General features: G+C 47.6%; 3 protein-coding genes across 5 annotated transcripts in view; 2 read left to right on the forward strand and 1 right to left on the reverse strand.

Annotated features, from left to right (window-relative positions):
- The window catches only part of NEU2 (neuraminidase 2), a 74,906-nt gene extending 54,630 nt beyond the window's left edge, over positions 1-20,276 (reverse strand). The window contains exons 1-3 of the mRNA XM_073358903.1: positions 20,083-20,276; positions 18,801-18,934; positions 16,284-16,460 (exon numbers count right to left, since the gene is read on the reverse strand). The gene's annotated coding sequence lies outside the window, so the exon portion shown is untranslated. The remainder of the gene's footprint in view (positions 1-16,283; positions 16,461-18,800; positions 18,935-20,082) is intronic.
- Positions 1-20,855, forward strand: part of NGEF (neuronal guanine nucleotide exchange factor) — a 108,896-nt gene that overhangs the window by 38,504 nt on the left and 49,537 nt on the right. For all 3 annotated transcript variants that reach the window (XM_073360196.1, XM_073360198.1, XM_073360199.1), the window contains one exon: positions 20,067-20,282. In XM_073360196.1, the coding sequence (XP_073216297.1) occupies positions 20,067-20,282 (216 nt within the window). The remainder of the gene's footprint in view (positions 1-20,066; positions 20,283-20,855) is intronic.
- Positions 8,994-10,762, forward strand: LOC140917409 (zinc finger protein with KRAB and SCAN domains 2-like). The gene is made up of 2 exons (XM_073360200.1): positions 8,994-9,534; positions 10,201-10,762. The coding sequence occupies exons 1-2, from the start codon at positions 9,018-9,020 to the stop codon at positions 10,269-10,271; spliced, it is 588 nt and encodes a 195-aa protein (XP_073216301.1). The 5' UTR covers positions 8,994-9,017; the 3' UTR covers positions 10,272-10,762.

Raw genomic sequence — 20,855 nt, forward strand, 5'->3', positions numbered from 1 at the left:
CATTCTGCGCCCTTCTCAAGCTCTCGTCTACCTATAATTCTTCCTGAGCACTTACTAGCTCCCCCTAGTTCTCCCCAGCCTCCCCTCAGTACTCTCCTACCCACAGTCCCTGCCAAACTCTCTTTGCTTCCTCTCAATCACTAGCCTTGTAAGGAGTAGAACTTCAGGCCCTTTTGCTATAAGCCCCATACTATCCACTCTTTTGGCTTTCCCCTGGACATTACAGAGCTCAGCTCCTTCTGGTACTGCTTCCTGTTCTCTTTGGTACCCACTGCCATGGTACCAGAGGGAGCTGTACTAAACAAAAGCACCAGATGCTTCTCTCCTCCCCATAGTTTGCTGTTGTGGACACTAGCACAGCTCTTCAGCTGAAGATAGTTGTGGTGCTGATCAAACAGCATTGCCTGAAGCTACCTCCATCTGGGTTCCCCTTCACACAATCTTTTCAAATATCAGCCTCTACATGAGCATCCCATAAGTAGACTGGCAGACAGAGCAGTTATTTGAAGATGAGAGCCATCTAGTTTGCATCTTTCCTTTATCATCAGCTAATAAGATGCTGACCAGATACTAAATAGAATTAATAGTAACAACAAGGGGGAGGGAACACAAAGCAAAATAGGGAAAGAATTGGTTAATGAATATTTAGATAACTTAGTTGTATTCAAGTCAGCAGGACCTAATGAAATTCATCCTAGGGTTCTTAAGGAACTAGCTGAAGCAATATTGGAATAGTTAGCTCTTAGCTTTGAGAACTCCTGGAGGACAGTTGAGGTCCCAGAAGACTAGAGAAGGAAAAACACTGCATCTATCTTTAAAAGGGGGAACTAAGAGGATCCAGGGAATTATAGACTAGTCAACCTAGTCTTTCAATACCTTTCAATACCTGGAAAGACACTGGACCAAATTAAACAATCAGTTCAAAAGCATCTAGAGGATAATAGGGTTATAAGGAATAGCCATTATTGATTTGTCAAGAACAAACAAATCATGCCAGACCAACCTAATTTCCTTCTTTCACAGTGTTACTGGCCTAGTGGATGGGGGGAAACTGTAAACATGATCTGTCTTGATTTTAGTAAGTGTTTTGACAGTGTCCCACATGACAGTCTCATAAGCAAATTAGGGAAATGTGGTCTATATGAAATTACTATAAGGTGGGTGCACGACTGTTTGAAAGACTGTACTCAAAAAGTAGTTATCAATGGTCTACTGTAAAACTGGGAAAATGTATCTGGTGGGCTCCAACAGAAGTCAGTCAAGTCAGTCCTGGGTCTAATACTATCCAATATTTTCATTAATGACTTGGATAATGGAGTGGAGAAAGTGCTTATAAAATTTGTAGATGACACCAAGCTGGGAAGGGTTGCAAGAACTTTGGAGGACAGATTTAGAATTCAAAATGACTGTAACTGCCCTCCCTCTTGGGGTTAAGGCATCCTCTCTTAGCAGCATCAGGGAGTTATGTCTGTCAGCCATTCTACCTTGAGGCCACACAATCACCCAGATATCAGTTCAGGTCTGCAAAAAAGAGGAATCGACACACCATCAGTCAGCTTGTAACCCCAGCCTCCTGGCTAGGGTACACAGCAGAGACTAGGGCTCCAGCCCTCTGGGTGCAGGCAAAGCACTTCATCACTCTATGGCCCTCTGCCTCCTGGCTGGGGCGGACAGCAAGAATTAGACAGTCAATGTCGCTGGCCTACTGACCTAAACGTTAGTGTGCTGCCAGCCCCGTGCATGCGGCTGGGGTTAGGAGGATCCAGGCTCCAGCGGGTCTCAGCCCAGGGACCTAGCAGTGGCAGGTGATCACGCCACTGGGCTGGTGGGGAAACATGTGGTTGTTGCCTCATGTCCCAGCAGCACAACTGGACCAAAATCTGGTTTTGCTGAGCTACTTCTTACCAGTTCCTGCTGTCACTGCTCTGTCACTGCTGGGATCTGGCTCTCAGTCAGGCAGTGGTCTGGTCTCTCCCCAGGGTCTGCTGTCTCCTGGGGCAGTGGGTTTCCTTTTCTCCACATGGCAAGTCGTGAGCTTTGTTGAGGGCTCAGCTCCCTGCATGGCTTTCTGCCTCCATCCCTGGTCTGGGCTCTACTGAGCTGCAGGGCCCTATTCTTATACTTCCTGTCCCGCCCCCGCACTTGGTTGGCAGCACTCAGTAATACCCCACTCTGCCTCACTACACAGTCCTTAACAAGTTGGAGAATTGGGTCTGAAATCAACAAGGTAAAATTCAGTAAAAACAAATGGAAAGTACTACACTTAGGTGGAAAATGCAAATGCACACAAATGCAAAAAAGGCAATAACTGGCTAGGCGGCAGTACTGCTGAAAAGGATCCGGGAGTTACAGTGGATCACAAATTGACTAGGAGTCAAAAATGTAATGCAGTTATGAAAAAAGCTAATATAATTCTGGGGTGTATTAACAACATTGTTGTACGTGAGACACGGGAGGTAATTGTCCTGCTCCTATTTAGCACTGGTGAGGCCTCAGATGGAGTACTGTCCAGTTCTGGGCACCACACTTTAAGAAAGACGTGGACAACCTGGAGTGAGTCCAGAGGATAGCTACAAAAATTATAAAAGGTTTAGGAAACTTGACCTCTGAGGAAAGGATAAAAAATAACTGGGCATATATATTCTTAAGAAAAGAAGACTGAGCGGGGACCTGATAGACTTCAAATATGTTAAGGGCTGCTATACAGAGGATGATGATCAATGGACATGGAGAACGATTGAAGGTAGGATAAGAAGCAATGGGCTTAATCTGCAGTAAAGGAGTTTTAAGTTAGATATTAGGAAAAGCTTTCCAGTTATAAGCACTAGAATAGGCTTCCAAGGGAGGTTGTGAAATCCCTGTCATTGGAGGTTTTTAAGAACACGTTAAACACCTGTCAAGGGTGGTCTAGACTCTAGGTACACTTGGTCCTTCCTCAGCGCAGGAGGCTGAACTAGTTGACTTCTTGAGGTCCCTTCCAGCCCTAGATATCAATAGAATCATAAAAATGTAATTTAATAGATTCTTGTAATGGTGTAATGATACTACTACCTTCCATTTTCCCATTGAGCTTGAATCTAGAAATTTGATACACATTAGGAGCCACCAACTACATGGGAAAAGTAACAAAATGTGAAATTTCACCTTGATATATCTCATCACAAGGTTACCAGTCTAACAAGATACTTAAACTAGATTATTTCTTTGTTCATGCTGAATATGAAGCCTCCAATTTGGAGAGAGAAAGGTTAGCTGAGGTAATCAGTTATGTTTGTTGGACCTCAGCCAACAGAATAGTCAAAGGCACTGCAGTAGCTAACGAGGAGAGAGCCACCTCTGTCTGAAAGATGGACTATTATCAGCTCATTTGTTTGTGTGCACAGGCACACACACAACAAAGAATATATATGATAATGTAGATGATACAAAGTGTGTTGGGGCGTGATTCTGGGTGCGCCACATCGCTCACGCATGGTGACTCTATGAGAGACTGACGCAAGTCATCCCAAACACATGTTGCTAAAACCTTTATAACTGCACCACCCTGATTTATGTATGTGTCCCATATTTTTACAGAAAAAATATACAATTTTTTTAAAATGTTTTAAAATATATATTTTTCATATCCCTCCATCTGTACATCCTCAGTGCCTAGCAAGTTTAACTGGACATACTTGCAGGGAATGGAAAATTAAAACTAATAAATTTTAAATATCTAAAAGTAGCTTTTCTAGACATAAAAAGGCCATAACTTTAAAATCTAATATTTCAGGATCTGACAGAGCTAGAAGCAAGTGGAAAGCTTCTTTTGAATAGAATAAAACTCCTGTTTGTAGCACGTTGCATGGTCACACAATATCAGACCTTAAACTTACAACTGGGGAAGGACTGAATATTGCCCATACTCAACCTTGGGCCAATGTAACTTTTGTGGAAGCTGCAGGGAGGACAGAGGAAGGGAATTCCTTATTTGGGGGAAAAGGAGGAAACATTTCTGAGGCATTTTTTTTAAATGGTGTGACTTTGAGCTTGATAAGTTTATGGAGGGGATGGTATGGTGAGGTTGCCTACAATGACATGATAGGGGCATTAGATGGGGAGGGCTCTGAGCTACTACAGAGAATTCTTTCCCAGGTGTTTGGCTGGTGGGTCTTGCTGACATGGTCAGGGTTCAACTGACAGCCATATTTGGTGTCGGGAAGGAATTTTCCCCCAGGTCAGATTGGCAGAGACCCTGGGGTTGTTTTTTTTTGCCTTCCTCTGCAGCATGGGGCACGGGTCACTTGCTGGTTTAAACTAAAGTAAATGGTGGATTCTCTGTAACTTGAAGTCTTTAAATCATAATTTGAGGACGTCAGTAACTCAGCCAGAGGTTATGGGTCTATTACAGGAATGGGTGGGTGAGATTTTGCGGCCTGCAAGTGTGCAGGAGGTCAGACTAGATGATCACAATGGTCCCTTCTGGCCTGAAAGTCTATGAATCTATTTAGCTGCTCAGAAATGTGGGATGCTACATGCTAGATCAATCCTTGGAGAAACTGGTTACTCGACAGAGTGCAGGCGAGTCAAAGGAACATTATAAGCAATGTTCCCTCTAATTTTTTATATCCATGTGCGGAATGAATTTTGTTATGTGCACCAATATGGAGGTGATGTGTAGTGGGGGTGGAGCCAAGGGGTTCGGAGTGTGGGAGAGAGCTCAGGGCTGGGGCAGAGGGTTAGGGTGCAGGGGGTGAGGGCTGTGGCTGAGGATGCAGGCTCTGGGGTGGGGCCGGGGATGAGGGGTTCAGGGTGTGAGGGCTCCAGCTGGGGATGTGGGTTTTGGGGTGGGGCTGGGGATGAGAAGTTTGGGGTGCAGACTGCCCTGGAGCTGGGGCCAGAGGACTCCCCCCAGCCCTTTCCCCACCAGCAGCAGCTCCAGGAGAGAGGTGCTTCTCTCCGCTGGCAGCAGCTCCAGGGCCTGAGGAGAGGCGCGCAGTAGCCCTTCATGCCCCCAACTTGCTCCCCTCCTCAGGCCCCTGTGGCTGTGTGCCTGCGCAGCTCTTTGTATCCTACTGGCAGCTTAGAGGGAACTTAGATTATAAGTATAGTTCATCACATGGTTATGTCTATATGGCAGATGTAGAACTTGTCTAGACAAGCAGTGAGTTTGTGGTAAACTGGGGTGTAAATCTACCCTGCACTAGACTATCACAGACTAACTGTCCACATGGACCATGCTGCCATGAACTAAGAGTTACCCAGCGCACTTCAATCTACTCTTGTTTCGAAGCAGGGTAGATCAAAGTGCACTATGGAACTTTTAGTATGCACTAGCAGGCTCCACATGGACACTGAGTGGCCAGCAGGCTAGTGCTAGGTGGATTTTCGCACTAAGTGTTCATAGAAACAAGCCCAGACTGACTAGACAAAGAAACCTATATAAACAGAATCATTTCACCTGCTACTGACATGTGGCCATCTCCGAGTGCACAACAACAATTTTTAAAGCACTTTAAAATCATAGGGACACAGATCTGGAAAGGACCTCGTGGCTTATTGAGTCCGTTGCCCTGCTAACACAAGCGACCCTGTCATATAATCGCATTCATAACTATATCAAGCTCCATCTTAAAATTAGTTCAATTTTTGACCCCACTACTCCTACTGAGAGGCGCTCTCCCTCCCAGAGTCATGAGGCTGCCCTTGTCCTCAGAGTGGCGAGGCCTAGCAGCCAGAGTCCTTGGTCTCAGGCAGTAGTGCCTAACGTTCACAGTCTCAGGCAATGGTACCTAGTATCTTGGGCAGTTGCTGCACCCAGCAGCAGGCACAGCAGCAGGTAAGGAGATCTGGGTCCACCCTATTCCATTGAGTCCCACCTCCGGGGCCCTATGCAAACAGTAGTTCTGGTCATAGGTGCTGGAACTAGGGGTGCTGGGGATGCTCCCGCACTCTTTGGCTTGAAGTGATTTTAATCATATACAGGCTTTAGAGTTTGGTTCAATGGCTCTCAGCATCCCCACTATACAAATTGTTTCAGCATCCAAGTCCTGGTTTCAGGTTCAGGTTCCAACCTCCACAAACAAGTTCCCTGGGCCACTTCCTGTGATTCCAGTTCCAGCAGCTCTGCCATCTTTCTCCCTCTGTCTCTGCAGCCAACTGCGGGTCCTCAGTGGACTCGTCATCTTTAGCCTCCGCAGTCTGGTGCTCAAGTAGCTTCCTGGCTGGAACCTGCAGCGTGTGTCTGCTCTCTTCCTCAGTCAGTCCAGATTGAGCTGAGCTGCTTCCTTTTATATCCTGGTTTCAGCTGGAGCATTCCCAGCAAGGGTGAGAAGGCGTGACCCCCTGAGCCCACAGTGAATGCTTAACCCTTGCTGAGCTAGTGAAGGGTAGATACAACCCATCACAGTAAGATTTGCTGGATCAACAGAGAAAATTAGGTTCAGAAATGAGGGCTCACAACAGAAAATGTCCTGTGTTACCATGCCCCCACAATACCCAGTATCCACATCTGAGGGCTGCTGGCAAAAGTATTCCTGCTAATCTCGATTTTTAGGATAGCATGTAAAGAGGGAGGACTATCACAAAGATAACTGCAACCCAGATCACATAGCAGCTATCAAACTGATGAAGTGCCCAAGATTATTGAAAATGATAGTATATTTGAGTTTGGCAAGAGCAAAGAAAGTAGAACCCATTTCAGTAAATAAAGAAAAAACTAGATTGTGAGAGCAAGACATTTTGGCAGGATAATGTGCAGTTACGGCTATTCAGAGCAATGGGAATGTCAGTGTTGCATATGGATACAGTCCAAAATCTCCCCAGAGAAAACTTTTGTGGAATTTGTTTTCTTAACTTGCAGGCCCCTATTCCATTTTTTCTGGGTGCCTTGAGTAGAGCAGAATGCCTGGAGTAAATCTAAGTGGAAATTCCTTGTTCCTGTAGTCTTCTGGTCTCTGATTTGGTTATTTCACTAGGTTCAGACAATGGACAGAGAGCCTATGATGCCCATTACTATAGTAGCTGACTGCTCATGAATATTAAAAAGAAAAGGAGTACTTATGGCACCTTAGAGACTAACCAATTTATTTGAGCATAAGCTTTCGTGAGCTACAGCTCACTTCATCGGATGTAGCTCACGAAAGCTTATGCTCAAATAAATTGGTTAGTCTCTAAGGTGCCACAAGTACTCCTTTTCTTTTTGCGAATACAGACTAACACGGCTGTTACTCTGAAACCTGTTATAAATATTAATTAATTTGTTTTCACAACACCCCGTGAGATGAGAGGATATTATTATCCCAATGTAACAGGTGGGAAACATACACAAAGAAATTCAGATCAAAGTATTCACTTCTTTTAGATTCCCGATTTGGGTGCCTAGCACCTGATTTATCAGAGCAGTTAGAACTTTATAGGTTCAAAGCACAGCTCCCATTGACTTCAGTTGTGGCTGTGAGTGAGCAGCACTTCTGTAAATCAGGCCCCAGGGCATCCAGTCAGTCACCCAGAAAATGAGGACGATGCAATCAGTGAAAAGTTTGGTTTAAGTGACTTGCCCAACATCAGATAGGAACTGTGGCACAGGCAAGTACAGAAACCAATTCTCCATGGCAGAATTCAATGGCAGTAACCTTGACATCATCCCTTCTCTTCCTGCTATATTCACTACACACCTTCCAACTTCAGCAGCAAATGAAGCAGGGGTCCTACAGACAAGTCTCCTTTACTACTCAACCCTGCCTCATCCCCAGGGCAGGTCCAGGGGGTATGGAAAAATTAGCATGTGATCATGTTATTTAAATACTATCAGAATGCATATGCACAAAGGGGCCAAATTAAAGTTGCACAGGCAACCTTAATTCTGGCATTTCCTAACTGTTGAGTGCTTGACTTTTGCATCCTTAATACTGTTCTTATTGTTTGCAGGTAATTTCCAAGGTTTTAAAGAAAGCAAACTGAAAAGTCAGAAATTCTATGACTAGAGCTGTGTAAATAACCTATTTTCAGATTTGGCAACTGAACTGAAATTTTTTTGTTTTGGAATGACCCAAAACAAATTTTTTTAAAAATTTTCCTCAAATGATTCATTTCAAGGTTTTGTTTTTGTTTTTTAAATCTTTTAAATAAAATGTAGTAAAATTCAAAACAAAATGTCATTTCAAATAAAAAAGTTGAAATGTTTTAACTTTTTTGGAAATTTTTTCCACTGACAAACAATTTGGCGAATTTGACGCAAATTTGCAGAAGGTTGTTGTTGACCCAAATCTGCATTTTTTGGCAACAAAAGTTTCATCCAAAAAATTTCTTCCAGGTCTATATTATTGCATCACAGAGACATGTCCTACCCCCACCTGGCTCTTTCTCTTACTCCCATTCACTTCACCTAGCCAGTCCCAGTATCTACCTTTCAGGCTTCTCATCCCAGTCCCAGTCTCCTTCCTCAGCAATTCATAGTCTGACCTCTTGGGACTCCCCATCCCAGTTTCTGCCACCCCCCTTAACTATCACTCTCGTTGCCAGGCAACTCCCAATCCCCTTCCCCACATAACCCTGTAGCTGTTTGTCCCCAGTTTCCTTGCTTAGCCAGTTCCAGTCCCACCCCCTGGCTCCTCATCCAATCTCTCTCTCTTCTCCACCTTGGTTTCCAGTCACATCCCACACCCACTCACATTCCCAGGGCTTGGCTACACTTGCGAGTTAGAGCACATTAAAGGCACGTAGAGCTCTCTAACTCCGCAGCTAGAGTGCTCCTGGAACTCCACCTCGGCAAGTGGAATAACGTTTTGTGCACCCCCGCTGGAGCGCTGCGGCACCAGTGTGGACGCCTTGGTCTGTTAGTGTGCTCTGATCGGCCTCTAGAAGTGTCCCTCAATGCCTGTTCTAGCCACTCTGGTCATCACTTTGAACTCTACTGCCCTGCCCTCAGGTGACCAACCATCAGACCCACTCTTAAAATGTTCTGGGAATTTTGAAAATCCCCTTCCTGTTTGCTCAGCCAGGCGTGGAGTGCTCTCAGCAAATCTTTCCAGGTGACCATGCCTCCACGCACCAGGCAATCCCCGGTATGGAGCAATGGCGAGGTGCTGGACCTCATCAGTGTTTGGGAGGAGGAAGCTGTCCAGTCCCAGCTGCGCTCCAGCCATAGGAATTACGATACCTTCGGGCAGATATCAAGGGACATGATGGAAAGGGGCCATGACCGGGACGCACTGCAGTGCAGGAGTAATGTGAAGAAGCTGCAGAATGCCTACCGCAAAGCCCGTGAGGCAAACCGCCACTCCGGTGCTGCCCCCACGAGCTGCCAGGTCTACAAAGAGCTGGATGCAATACTTGGGGGAGACCCCACCTCCATTCCGAGGATCACCATGGACACTTCAGAGCCCAGTGCAACAAGGCAGGAGGACCAAAGCAGGAGCAAGGGTGCTGAGGCGGAAGAAGACACCCCGGCATCCCTAGATGCATGCAGCCAGGAGCTGTTCTCAAGCCAGGAGGAAGGTAGCCAGTCACGGCAGCTGGTTCTTGGAGAAGGACAAACACCAGAGGAGGTTCCCAGTAAGCAGCTTTTATTTTGGGAAGGAAGTTGTTCGGTGTGGGCTCTTGAGGCGAGGAGGGTTAGGGCTGCACGCATGCCTAGATGCGGAATAGGGCGTTGATGTGCTCTCTCACATAGCGGTAATTGGCCTCAGTTATCTCTTCAAAGGTCTCATCCAGAACTTGGGCAATGTGTTTGCGCAGGTTTTTTGGGAGAGCCACTGTGGTCCTTGTTCCACTAAGGCTAACTTGTCCATGCCACTGTGTGTGAGGGGCGGGAGGACCATTGCTGCACACAGGGAAGCTGCATATAGGCCAGGGCGGAAGCCGCATTGCAGCAGAAGACCCTCCCTTGCTTCCCAGGTCACCCGCAGCAGCGAGATATCTTCCAGGATGAACTCCTGTGGAAAATGTGGGGACAGTGTTCAGTACATGGGCCCCCTGCCACTGTTGGCTCTTCCCACGGCACAGAAACCCAGAGGACAGTACAGCCGTGAAACAATCAGTTACGTTTGACCCTGTGCTTACTCACCATTTTGGGGCTCCTGTGGGTTATGTGCGCTTGCTTTGGGACAGGCAAATTATCCTATTGTGTAGACTGTGCTTGCCCTTAAGTACGGGGAAATCATTGCTCTGTCTGATGTGAACAGTGCTGCCTCTGTTAAGTGTTGCATTTTGCCTTTACAGATGCAACCTTGAGATCTCAGCCATCTGTGTTATCACTGACTGAAAGACTCCAAAGAATCAGAAAGAAGTAATGCAGCATTCAGGTAATGAAAATCAAAAAGTGCAGGAGCGGCGGGATAGCGAAAGAAGGGTCCGCTAGCAGAATGAGGAGCACCGGCACAAAAGCGCAGTGCTCCAGCAGCAAAGCATGGATCGGCTGATAAGCATAATGGAGAACCAAGTGGACTCTATCCAGGCGCTCATAGCCATGAGGCGGAGCATTACCAAGCCCGCACCCCCTGCAGCCCTTTTCCAAAAACTCTTTCCCTTGTGCCCCCATGTTACCTCCAACCCACTTTCCCCAACATCCGGGTTCTTACCGCCACCAGCTGTCTCCAACACCTGTAGCTTCACCACCCAGCCCTGAAAACTACGACCCTTACCCACTGCACTCAAACCCCATCACCATGCAGTATAGCCATCCTGAAGTGCAGCACTCATTGCACAGCACTCCAGACAGGAAGGCCGAGTATGATAACAGGACATAGGCAAATCTGTGATTGTACTGTTCTCCACCCCACCCCCTTGCCCTTTCTGTTTCCCAAGCAGTTGTGTTTCTTTTCAATAAATGAATTTTTTGGCTTTTAAAACATTCTTTATTATTGCATAAAGTAAAAGATACCTTAGCCCAGGAAAGAAACAGGCACTGCAAGTCAGCGTAGCAAACACAGATTCCTACTAACATTGGAACCCCTGCACTTCACTCCCGTGCAGGGCACCAGACATTACTGGTGGCTTTCAGTCTCAAATTGCTCCCTCAAGGCATCTCTAATCCTTGCAGCCCCACACTGGGTCCCTCTAATAGCCCTGCTCTCTGGCTGTTCAAATTCAGCCTCCAGGTGTTGTTGACCCTCAGAGTTCCATGCCTGAGTGAATCGTTCACCCTTCCCTTCACAAATGTTATGGAAGGTACAGCACGCGGACATAACCACGGGGATACTGTCATCAGCCAGGTCCAGCTTCCCATACAGAGAGTGCCAGCAACCCTTTAAATGGCCAAAAGCACACTCCAATGTCATTCTGCACCAGCTCAGCCTCTTGAACCGCTCCTTGCTGCTGTCAAGGCTCCCTCTGTAGGGTTTCATGATCCACAGCATTAAAGGGTAAGCGATGTCTCCAAGGATCACAATGGGCATTTCGACTTCCCCTACCATGATCTTCTGGTCTGGGAAAAAAGTCCCAGCTTGCAGCTTCCTGAACAGGTCAGTGTTCCGAAAGATGCGTGCATCATGCACCTTTCAGGGCCAGCCTGCGTTAATGTCAATGAAACACCTACAGTGATCCACAAGCGCCTGGAGAACCATAGAGAAATACCCCTTCTGATTAACGCACTCGGAGGCTAGGTGTGCTGATGCCAGAATTGGAATATGCATGCCATCTATCGCCTCTCCGCAGTTAGGGAAACCCATTTGTGCAAAGCCAGTCACAATGTCATGCACATTACCCAGAGTCACGGTTCTTCTGAGCAGGATGTGATTAATAGCACTGCAAACTTGCATCAACATGATTCCAGTGATAGACTTTCCCACTCCAAACTGGTTAGCGACCGATCAGTAGCTGTCTGGAGTTGCCAGCTTCCAGATTGCAATAGCCACCCGCTTCTCCACTGTCAGGGCAACTCTCGATCTCATGTCCTTGTGCTGCAGGGTGGGGGCAAGCTCATCACACAGTCCCATGAAAGTGGCTTTTCTCATCCGAAAGTTCTGCAGCTACTGCTTGTCATCCCAGATTTGCATGACGATGTGATCCTACCACTCAGTGCTTGTTTCCCGAGCCCAAAAGCGGCGCTCCATGATGGTGAGCATGTCCGTGAATGCCACAAGCAAACTTGTGTCATATGCGTTACTCGAGTCGATATTGTCGGAGCCCTCACTGTCACTTCGGATTATAAGGAATAACTCGACTGCCAAAGATGATGTGCTGGTGAGACTCGTCAGCATACTCCTGAGCAATTTGGGCTCCATTCCCGCAGACTGAAAGGGAAGACAGAGCGCGCAGTACAAAAAAATGTTGAAAGATGGTACCAAATGTGGACGGAAGCACAGGGATTGCTGGGATGCAAACTGATGCATCACGGGGCGTTGGGACAGGACTCAGAATGTCCCATCTCCCCCACCCCCTTCCCACAAGCCACAGCGCCATAATGGGAAGAGGTGCTCTGTGGTATAGCTGCCCATAATGCACCGCTCCCAATGCTGCTGCAAGTGCTGCAAATGTGGCCACGCCAGTGCGCTTGCAGCTGTCAGTGTGGACAGACTGCAGTGCTTTCCCTACTGCACTCTCCGAAGGCGGGTTTAACTCAAAGCTCTCTACATCTGCAAATGTAGCCATGCCCCCAATCTCGCTCCTCATTCAATCTGTGTCCTCTATTATCCCCTGCTCCTGGTCCCAGTCTCTTTGCCCAGCCAATCCCAATTCTCGCCCTGGACACTGGATCCTTGTCATTTCTATCTCTCCTTTCCTCACCTCCTTCCCCCCACCTCACTGGTTCTCAGTCCCAGCTCCCACACAGCTTCTCATCCAATCTCAATCTCCCCCCGACCTACTAGCTCCCAGTCCCTGTGTCCATCGAGTCCCGGTCTCTGCCCCCGTTCCCAATCCCAGTCTGTTTCCCTTCCCAACCATCTGACCAACATCCAAGTCCCCAGTCTCCACTCCCATAAACTCTTGCCCCAATCTTCTTCCCCTGCCAGTCCAGTTCTTGTCCCCTCTGCATTCTTATTAGGCAACTCTCTCCTCCAAATTCCCTGGGTCTGGCAGGGGTGTAATTGAGAACAAAGGACAGAACAATCTCCTTATTCTCAGTTAGATGCCTATAGGCAGCACAGCCCACAACCCCAGACAGCTGCAATTACAGGGGAAATCCTGCTCTGCCCTGGGCTGGAACCTGCTCACTGTGGACCACGTTATCAGGGAGTTTAGCTGTCAGGCTTGAACAAGTCTCTACTGAGCATGTACAAAATGGATTTTTCAAAGGGTTATAAATTGGCCAAAGTTGGGTGGATTTTCAGGGGACAGCAAAAGGCACATCACTGACACAAAGGTATATCTCCCTGCCAAATTTCAAATCCCTGCTCGAAAGCATGGGGGCACAAGGATTTTTCAAAGAAAAGGTAACCAGAATTTTTTAACATGGGCAAAACAATTCTTTTTTCCCCTAGACTCATTCTGAGAAACAGCTGAAACATTTTGGCTGAAATTTGCCACAAAAATTCAGCCCAAGGCAGACAACAGAATGGAAAATTTCAGCCCAAATGGTTAAAGTTTGGAAAAGTTATTATAAGCAACTGAAAACAGCATTTTATAAAAGGAAATGTCAGACAACCTTAATAATGGGTGGTGCGAAGGACACACAGAATCAAAGATTGCTAATTTTAAAATAATAATCAGACCTAACTGGAAGACAGAGACACCATACAAAGGATACCCGAGGCAATACAGAACTGAAATGGGACAGTCCCGGGGGCTTGGCATGTCGAGTGGGGGGCCACCCCTATTTGTCCAGTGCAGGGTTGGTAAACCCGTCACACGTTTGTCAGGATTCCCTGTTGCAATCATGATCAAGGGGCTCAGGACCCCTGGCAGTCAGAGCAAACAAGTAGTCTGTAGCCTTTGGGCCTACTGGCCAGAGCAAACAATGGCAGTTGGGGCTCTGACCCTCAGGGCAGGGCAGGGTAGAGCAAACAATCAGTCTGCAGCCCCTGGGGCGGGACAGAGCAAACACTCAGTCTATATCCAGAGTCCCCAGTAGTCACACCTAGTGGCAATTGCAGACAAGGGTGGGAAGTTTGGGGAACCTGGGCCCACCCTACCACACCAGGTTCTTAAACTGCCTATTAAGGGTTCAGGCATTGGCTCCTAACACATTCCCTGGGTCACTTACTACCGTAAAGCCCATCTCGGGCGTCTCCTCAGCTGACAGTGGCTCGGCATCTCCATCAGTCTCTGTGGTTTGCTAGTCATCCACAGCGTAGTCAGGGTCCACAGTCCCAACAACCTAGAGAGTCAATGGTTCCGCTGCAGGAGCCTGCAGCACACATCCTTCCTCCACCAGCCCTGACTGAGCTGGGATGCCTCCTTTTATCTGTCCCCTCCATCTGGAGCACGCACAGCAGGGGAAAGGGGGTATGGTCTCCTGGGCTCATGAGTGGTCACCCCCGTTGACCCAGTGCAGGGTTGGTACCTCACAGGGACACAGAGCCAAAGCAGAGTCAGAAGAGATAGAACTCCTTTGGTCAAGAATGAACCAAAGGACTCAATGTTCAAAGAATAGTGGTTGGAAGTGGCGGCCAAAAAACTTCAGGGACTGGGGAGTTCCATTGATCCCACACTAGAAAGACAAGGCCCAGGAGTGAAAATTGTGCACAGATGGTATCTTTAGAGACTGTGATTAACAAAGTGAAAAATAGAAACTGATGCCTGAATTCCTGTGCAAAAATAACATATAGGACCTGATGTAACACTCAAAACACTCTACCAAAATATAGAAGTTATGCTTGTACTACTCATCATTGCAGAAAACACTGCTCAGCAGATGCATGCTGTCTAACTGAATCATGAAACATACTTGACTACGTATAGCCTTAGTGGAAGTTATAACTGACCCCACATTTCTCCTGTGAGTCAGCTGGCCTTGGTTGAACAGGGCTGTTTGTGTGAACCCCATTTGTACCCTTTACCTATGCAATACTCCCATTGACTGGAAGTCAGTGGGGGGGGGGTCCCCCCCACCAAGTAAGGTCTGCTAGTCTGGGTGCTCTGTGTTTCTTCTTTTTAGTTTCTGTAGGAGGAAGATTAATGCAAAAAAATTAATACAAATACATATAAAAACCTCTTTTTTCCATCCTCAGGAACAGCCAAGTGAGGTTTTTGTCAAGCTTTCCAATAAAATTCACCTTTGTGCTTAAAATATACATGAGCAATGTTAGTCCAATGGGTTAATTACTTTGAAAAACTATTAGCACCTCAAAATAGGGGTTTAGAATAAAAATCCAGCCATAACTATACTATTGAAATAGGCAAATTATGAACTCCAGTAAACTATCACATTTTTAATATAGCCATGGGCCAGGTCAGCCAAATTTAAAATCTTCTCTATGCTAAAGCTAAGGACACTATGCTAAAGCTAAGGACATTTGGCAACCACTCCACTCCCTACATCCTTGAAGAAATACACACAAACTCACGTTCCCTCTCCTTAGCACAGCCACACTGAACATTCCCAGTGCCAAGAGGGCTAATGAAAGGAGGAGAGGCACACATGGGGATAATTCCCAGTGTCTGAGTGCTTCAGAAAACCCTATAATTCCTAAAGAGAAACTGTGTTGGTTTTTTTAAATTTAGAGCCCAGTCTTCAAGTTGCTTTGTGTCTGCTGTGACATCAGTGAGAGCAGAAAGCACCCAGCACCTAACAGGAGGTGCTCACCAGCTTGCAGGATTGATGCATCATTTTTAAAATGCACGTTATGCCAGTAGTTAGATTCTCTTTTTCCCACTCCTCTCCCCTGCTGGGTGTGAGGAGCCCTTTCTTCTGGTGTGCTTCTTAAGCACTTGTGCTGATTACAAGGAGCTCTTCAGTTATAGATCTAGAGACTGAAGTAGGAGTACGTGGTGTGTATTTGGCAAGGAAGAAAGGGCAACACTTTTCAAAGATTAAAGTTTAAAAATAAAAATATTCTTCCTAGGGGAAGAAAAATGAGCCTGTCACTGCTTAAAAATGGAACAGGTTTATATGGGACTAAAATGTGGGATGTTCCTTATTATCACAGTAGTGACCTCCCATGGTCACAGAAAGCATTCCATTCTCTAAACTCCTGTTTTCACCTCCTCATAGCTTTCAATTAAAAAAAATTGTGGATGCATATTTTTCATGCTTTCATCTCAGCCCAAAGGTGAGTTTTTTGTGGAAAGTTTGAAGAAAAAACATGCAGGCTGTCTTAATTAACAGGCAGTTATAGGATTATGGAAAAAAATATGTTTTCTATTTTTGCATATAACCCAAAATGCTTACGTTTCTAAAAAGTTCAGATTTGTCTTAGACTTACCCCCTGAGAGGGTGGCCCAGCAAAATTGGGGTCAGGATATCTAGGTTCTTCTCCTGACTCTGCCACTGACTTGCTGCAATTTTGAGCATCTTATATTATACTTCTCAGTAGTAACTCAATCTCCTCATCTGTAAAATGGAGATAATACTTTCCAACCTTTGTACAAAGTTTTCAGATCTACAGAGAAAAAATGCAATATAAGAACTAACTGTTAAAATATTTGGTTTAGAAATACTAGCACAAAAGTTATTAAAGTTAAATTCATTAACCTTTTAACATGCATCAGTTTCTTGTGAGATGTATCTAAATAGGTGCCCATGAAAGTTATATTTCATATATTTTCAAAGTGGCACTGAATGCATCCGATGAAGTGAGCTGTAGCTCACGAAAGCTTATGCTCAAATAAATTTGTTAGTTTCTAAGGTGCCACAAGTACTCCTTTTCTTTTTGCAAATACAGACTAACACGGCTGCTACTCTGAAACCCATATTTAATACTGTGTTCATTTTAGCACAATTGGTAAAACTTCATGCATTTTGCTGCTCTGGTAGATAGCAGATAGCTGCTGTGGTAGATAGATTGGTAGATATGGGTTTAGGAAGAACTACCTCACTCTTGGCCCTTCTCTTAAGGCAGGAGTGAAGAATAGGCAGCCCCTCTACCAGGAACAGGCTCATTAAAGTGATTGCCCTCCCATGTAAGTATCAATTCTCTGACCCCCCCCCCCCCCCCCCCCACACACAGCTATCAACTCTTCCAATACTCTTACCTCGATGACAAGGGCTCAGCTTTCAATCAGTATCCACTGATCAGATAAACAAGCCTCATTGCAACCAGTGCTCTTGACCACTTTACCCCATTTCCAAGCCTTTGGCCCTCCTCACAGTTGTCTGTCCCCCAGATCCCTCTATGACTGGTAAGTGCTGTATCACCCAGCTTTCCTATCATATTGACCCTCTAACTCGTAACAAATGCCTGCCCCCCACTTCTGGTCTCAAACACTCCTCACTCCATCATATTCACAGATGTGACAAAACACAGACCCCCCTTCCAATTCTCAAACTTCCCATTGTGATAAGCCCCGGACTTTTCCTTTTAGCTGTCAAATGCAATGACTATCCCATGATCCCCGTTTGAGTTATCAAAACCCTCTGTGACCACTAGCAGCTGTTAACCTCTCCCAGCAAACCCTCACAAAAGGCCAAATTCTTCAGTAACACTGGTTGTGATGATTTAGGAAATCCGTGTATGTACAATTTATGAGTTCTGACTGGTATTATGAAATTGCTGTATCATGGATGTGGAGTTAGCCAGGTGCTGTCAGGTCTGTGTTACATAAGGCCCAGACTAGGGACAAAGGAGAGCAGTTAACTTTAACCACTGAGCTCTGCCCAAACAATGTGTATGCTAAGAAAGGTTACCTGAGGGAGGATTGGAAACCAGTTCAACCAAGTTTGCCTACAGAGCTAGGATTTTCTGGGTGGAATATTTCACCCAAACAGGAGGAAAAAGAACTAGCCTTTAAAACTACAGAGACTGGGTAAGTAGGGTGACGCCCTGAGTCACACAGAAAGCTTGCGCAGGAGAGAAACATGCTTAAGGCTTTCATAGCAGTGTGGGCTTGTTTAATTGAGGGATCAGCCAGAAAGAAAGAAACTGGGGCACAGGTGAGAGAGACACCATGGTTGAGAGAAACTGTGTGCAAGGGGGCATCCTGAAGCCCAAAGAATGCTCAAGACTGGTGAAGAAACTGGGGTAGGGAAATACACATAGGTGTTTTATTGTTTGTCTACATCTTTACTTAAATATTGCAAGAGAGATAAAGAGTAATTGTGTTTGGAAAACTTTCTGAAGTCTATCTGTGTGTTGATTTGCTTCACCAATATGTGCCCCTCAAGAGTTAAACTAAACATAGAGCGACCATGGATGGAACTCTGGGAAAGGGTGTACTTAAGCGAGTCTGGGAGTGGGTCACTGTTGGTCCTGGGGGCTGAGGGAAGCTAGGCTTTGTAATCCCATTTCCATAAAGTGGTAACAGCCCGCCTGTGCTCAGGAAATGTGCTAAAAATGCCAAGGGCTATAACCTTTTCTGCCCAAGGGAAGTTTAAGAGCACATGAATCTAGTGTTTTGGGTCCCCTCCTCAACACAGCAGCCTGGAGTTTCCAGCCAAAAGGGGCTCTACCAGGGATGTGTGTGACAACCATTGTAAACCCAGATGGTGTCCATTAAAATCAGTTGAGTTTCTCTGGATTTATACCAGTGTAACTGAAAGAGGTTGGGCCAAATTATCCTGTTGCATTATTTAGCAAATAATACAGTATAATAGAGAAAAAAAAGCTGCTTTTGTCTATACCTTGAGACCCACATACGGATTTCATTATTATTGCCTAAATTGTATGATTATATATTGAAAAAAGCCATATTTATATATGCAAAAGGGTAAATTAAGGTTTGTCTGGGAAATTTAGCTGAGAATTTCCTGTTTAAATCCTCAGATTTTATTTGGCATGAATTACCTTTTTTTCCTGGGAGTTAGCAAATTGTAGCAGAGCAGCACCCAGCCTGTCCACAAGTTTTCAGACTGATCAGAGGGGTGTGACTGGATGCCAAAGTTCAAGCGGAGTCATCCCTGAGGCAGCATAAAGATTACCTGAATGAAGACAGATTTTAGAGTGCTGAAAATATTGATATTTATTGTATGAGCACAAAAAAAAAAATCCCTGTAGAGCTGACAATTCTTAGGTAGAGAGGGGGGTGGAAGGATGAAGGTGCAAAATCCCCTGTATTGGGGAGGAAGCTAATTGTTCTGTCTGTGTAGTAATTTGGATTTGAGAGAAAGTCCCTCTGAGGGGAGACTGGAGGAGGGAATTATTCCGAGTTCCAGTTGTCCTCCATCTCAGAATTTGCTTTCAGTAGAAGTAATGCACAATATGCACCAAATCCGTGAGTAATCCAAAAACGCCACACTTCCCCTCCAAAACACACACTCTGCTCCAGGGCAGTGACGTGCAGACGAAGTGGGAGAGGGGGGTTCTGTGCCCCAAACTGAAGGAGGCAAGGGGTAGGGGACACCTCTGTGTGTGGGGGGAGGGGGGGAGAAGACCTGTGCTCTGGGTTTAAGGGGCTAAGGAGAGGTCCTCTGTGTGTGTGCTGGGCTGGAGGCAGTAAGGGGTGGCTGGGTGCACATGTCTCTGAGCTCTGGCTGGGGATAGGGGTGGTGGCTGCTGGAATGTGTGTGTGTGGCGGGGGGGCATGTCTGCCTCTGGGTGATGTACCCAGGGCAGTGGGCTCTGAGGAGAGCTCTCTCAAGGGTGCTTCTGTGAAAGGGGTGCAGCTGTGAGAGGCTCTATCTGGACAGGTGCCACCTATCAGGGGGGTGTAGGTCTCTAGCTGGGGAGGGGCTGTTGGGGGAGTGCAGCTCTCTCCTGGATGGTCCATCTCCTGGGGGCTCTAGTTAGGCCATGGGGCATCTGGGGGCCCAGTCCATCTCCCGGGGGTTCTAGCCAGGCCGTGGGGTGAGGGGCTCTGGGGAGAGCCAGGTTATCTTCAGGTGGCTCAGGACGGGCCGGTCCATCTCCCGGGGACTCTAGCTAGGCCAGGGAGCTCTGGGGGGCTGGTTGGTCTCCCGGGGTCTCTGGGGTTGGTGTCCAGGAGGCTCAGGGGGAGGGGGGCGGTCGGTGTCCCGGGGGTCTGAGGGGGGCGGTCGGTGTCCCGGGGGCTCTAGCCGGGCCGGGGGTCCCTCCCCCGCGCACGCTGCAGGTCTCTATCACCCTCCCGCGCAGGCTGCTGCCTTCCTACCCCCGTTGCCGTGGCAACCGCCCGGCCTCCCCCAGCCCCGCTCCGCCTGCAGAGTCGCTCGGCAGCCGCCGCTCGGAGCCGGACTCGCCGCCGCTGTCACAGCCTCACATGGAGCTGCTGGCTGCGGCGCTCAGCGCCGCCTGCGCCCTGGACCGCGACGGCTCGGCGGAGAGCGCGGCCGGAGCCCGCCCGGCCGGCAGGTGAGGGGCGAGGGTTGACGGCGAGCCGGGGAGGGGACGCCCCGCCGCAGGACCCGCTCACCCCTTCCCACCTGCAGGCGGACCCACCGCCGGGCTCGCGTCCCTCCTCTGCCCCCTGACTCTGAGCCAGAGCGCGGTGACCCGCAGACTCGGACCCTGCCCCGCCAGGGGCTGCTCTCCACCCCCCGACCCCCAATCCCCCGGCTCCGCCCGGGGTTGCTCTCCAACCCCCCCGCCATCCTCCTGCCCTGCTGGGGGCTACAATCCCCCCTCCCCCCCAACACGCCAATCCCTCTCCCCGGCCCGGGCTGCTCTCCAACCCCTCCGCCCCCAACACGCCAACCCTCCTGCCCCGCCCGGGGTTGCTCTCCAACCCCCCCCCATCCTCCTGCCCTGCTGGGGGCTACAATTCCCCCTCCCCCCCAACACGCCAATCCCCCTGCCCCACCCAGGGCTGCTCTGCACCCCCCCCCCACAACACACCAATCCCCCTGCCCTGCCTGGGGCTGTTCTCCAAACCTCCCCTGCCCCAACCTGGACTGATCTCCACTCTCCACACCTTTTCCCCTCCAA

This window comes from Lepidochelys kempii, chromosome 9 (assembly GCF_965140265.1).
Source record: "Lepidochelys kempii isolate rLepKem1 chromosome 9, rLepKem1.hap2, whole genome shotgun sequence".
Taxonomy (NCBI): Eukaryota; Metazoa; Chordata; order Testudines; family Cheloniidae; genus Lepidochelys; species Lepidochelys kempii.

Coding starts and splice junctions, on each gene's coding strand:
- LOC140917409 (XM_073360200.1), top strand. CDS start 9,018: ATGCCTCCACGCACCAGGCAATCCCCGGTATGGAGCAATGGCGAGGTG. Junction 9,535..10,200: donor AACACCAGAGGAGGTTCCCA/GTAAGCAGCTTT, acceptor TTGCCTTTACAG/ATGCAACCTTGAGATCTCAG.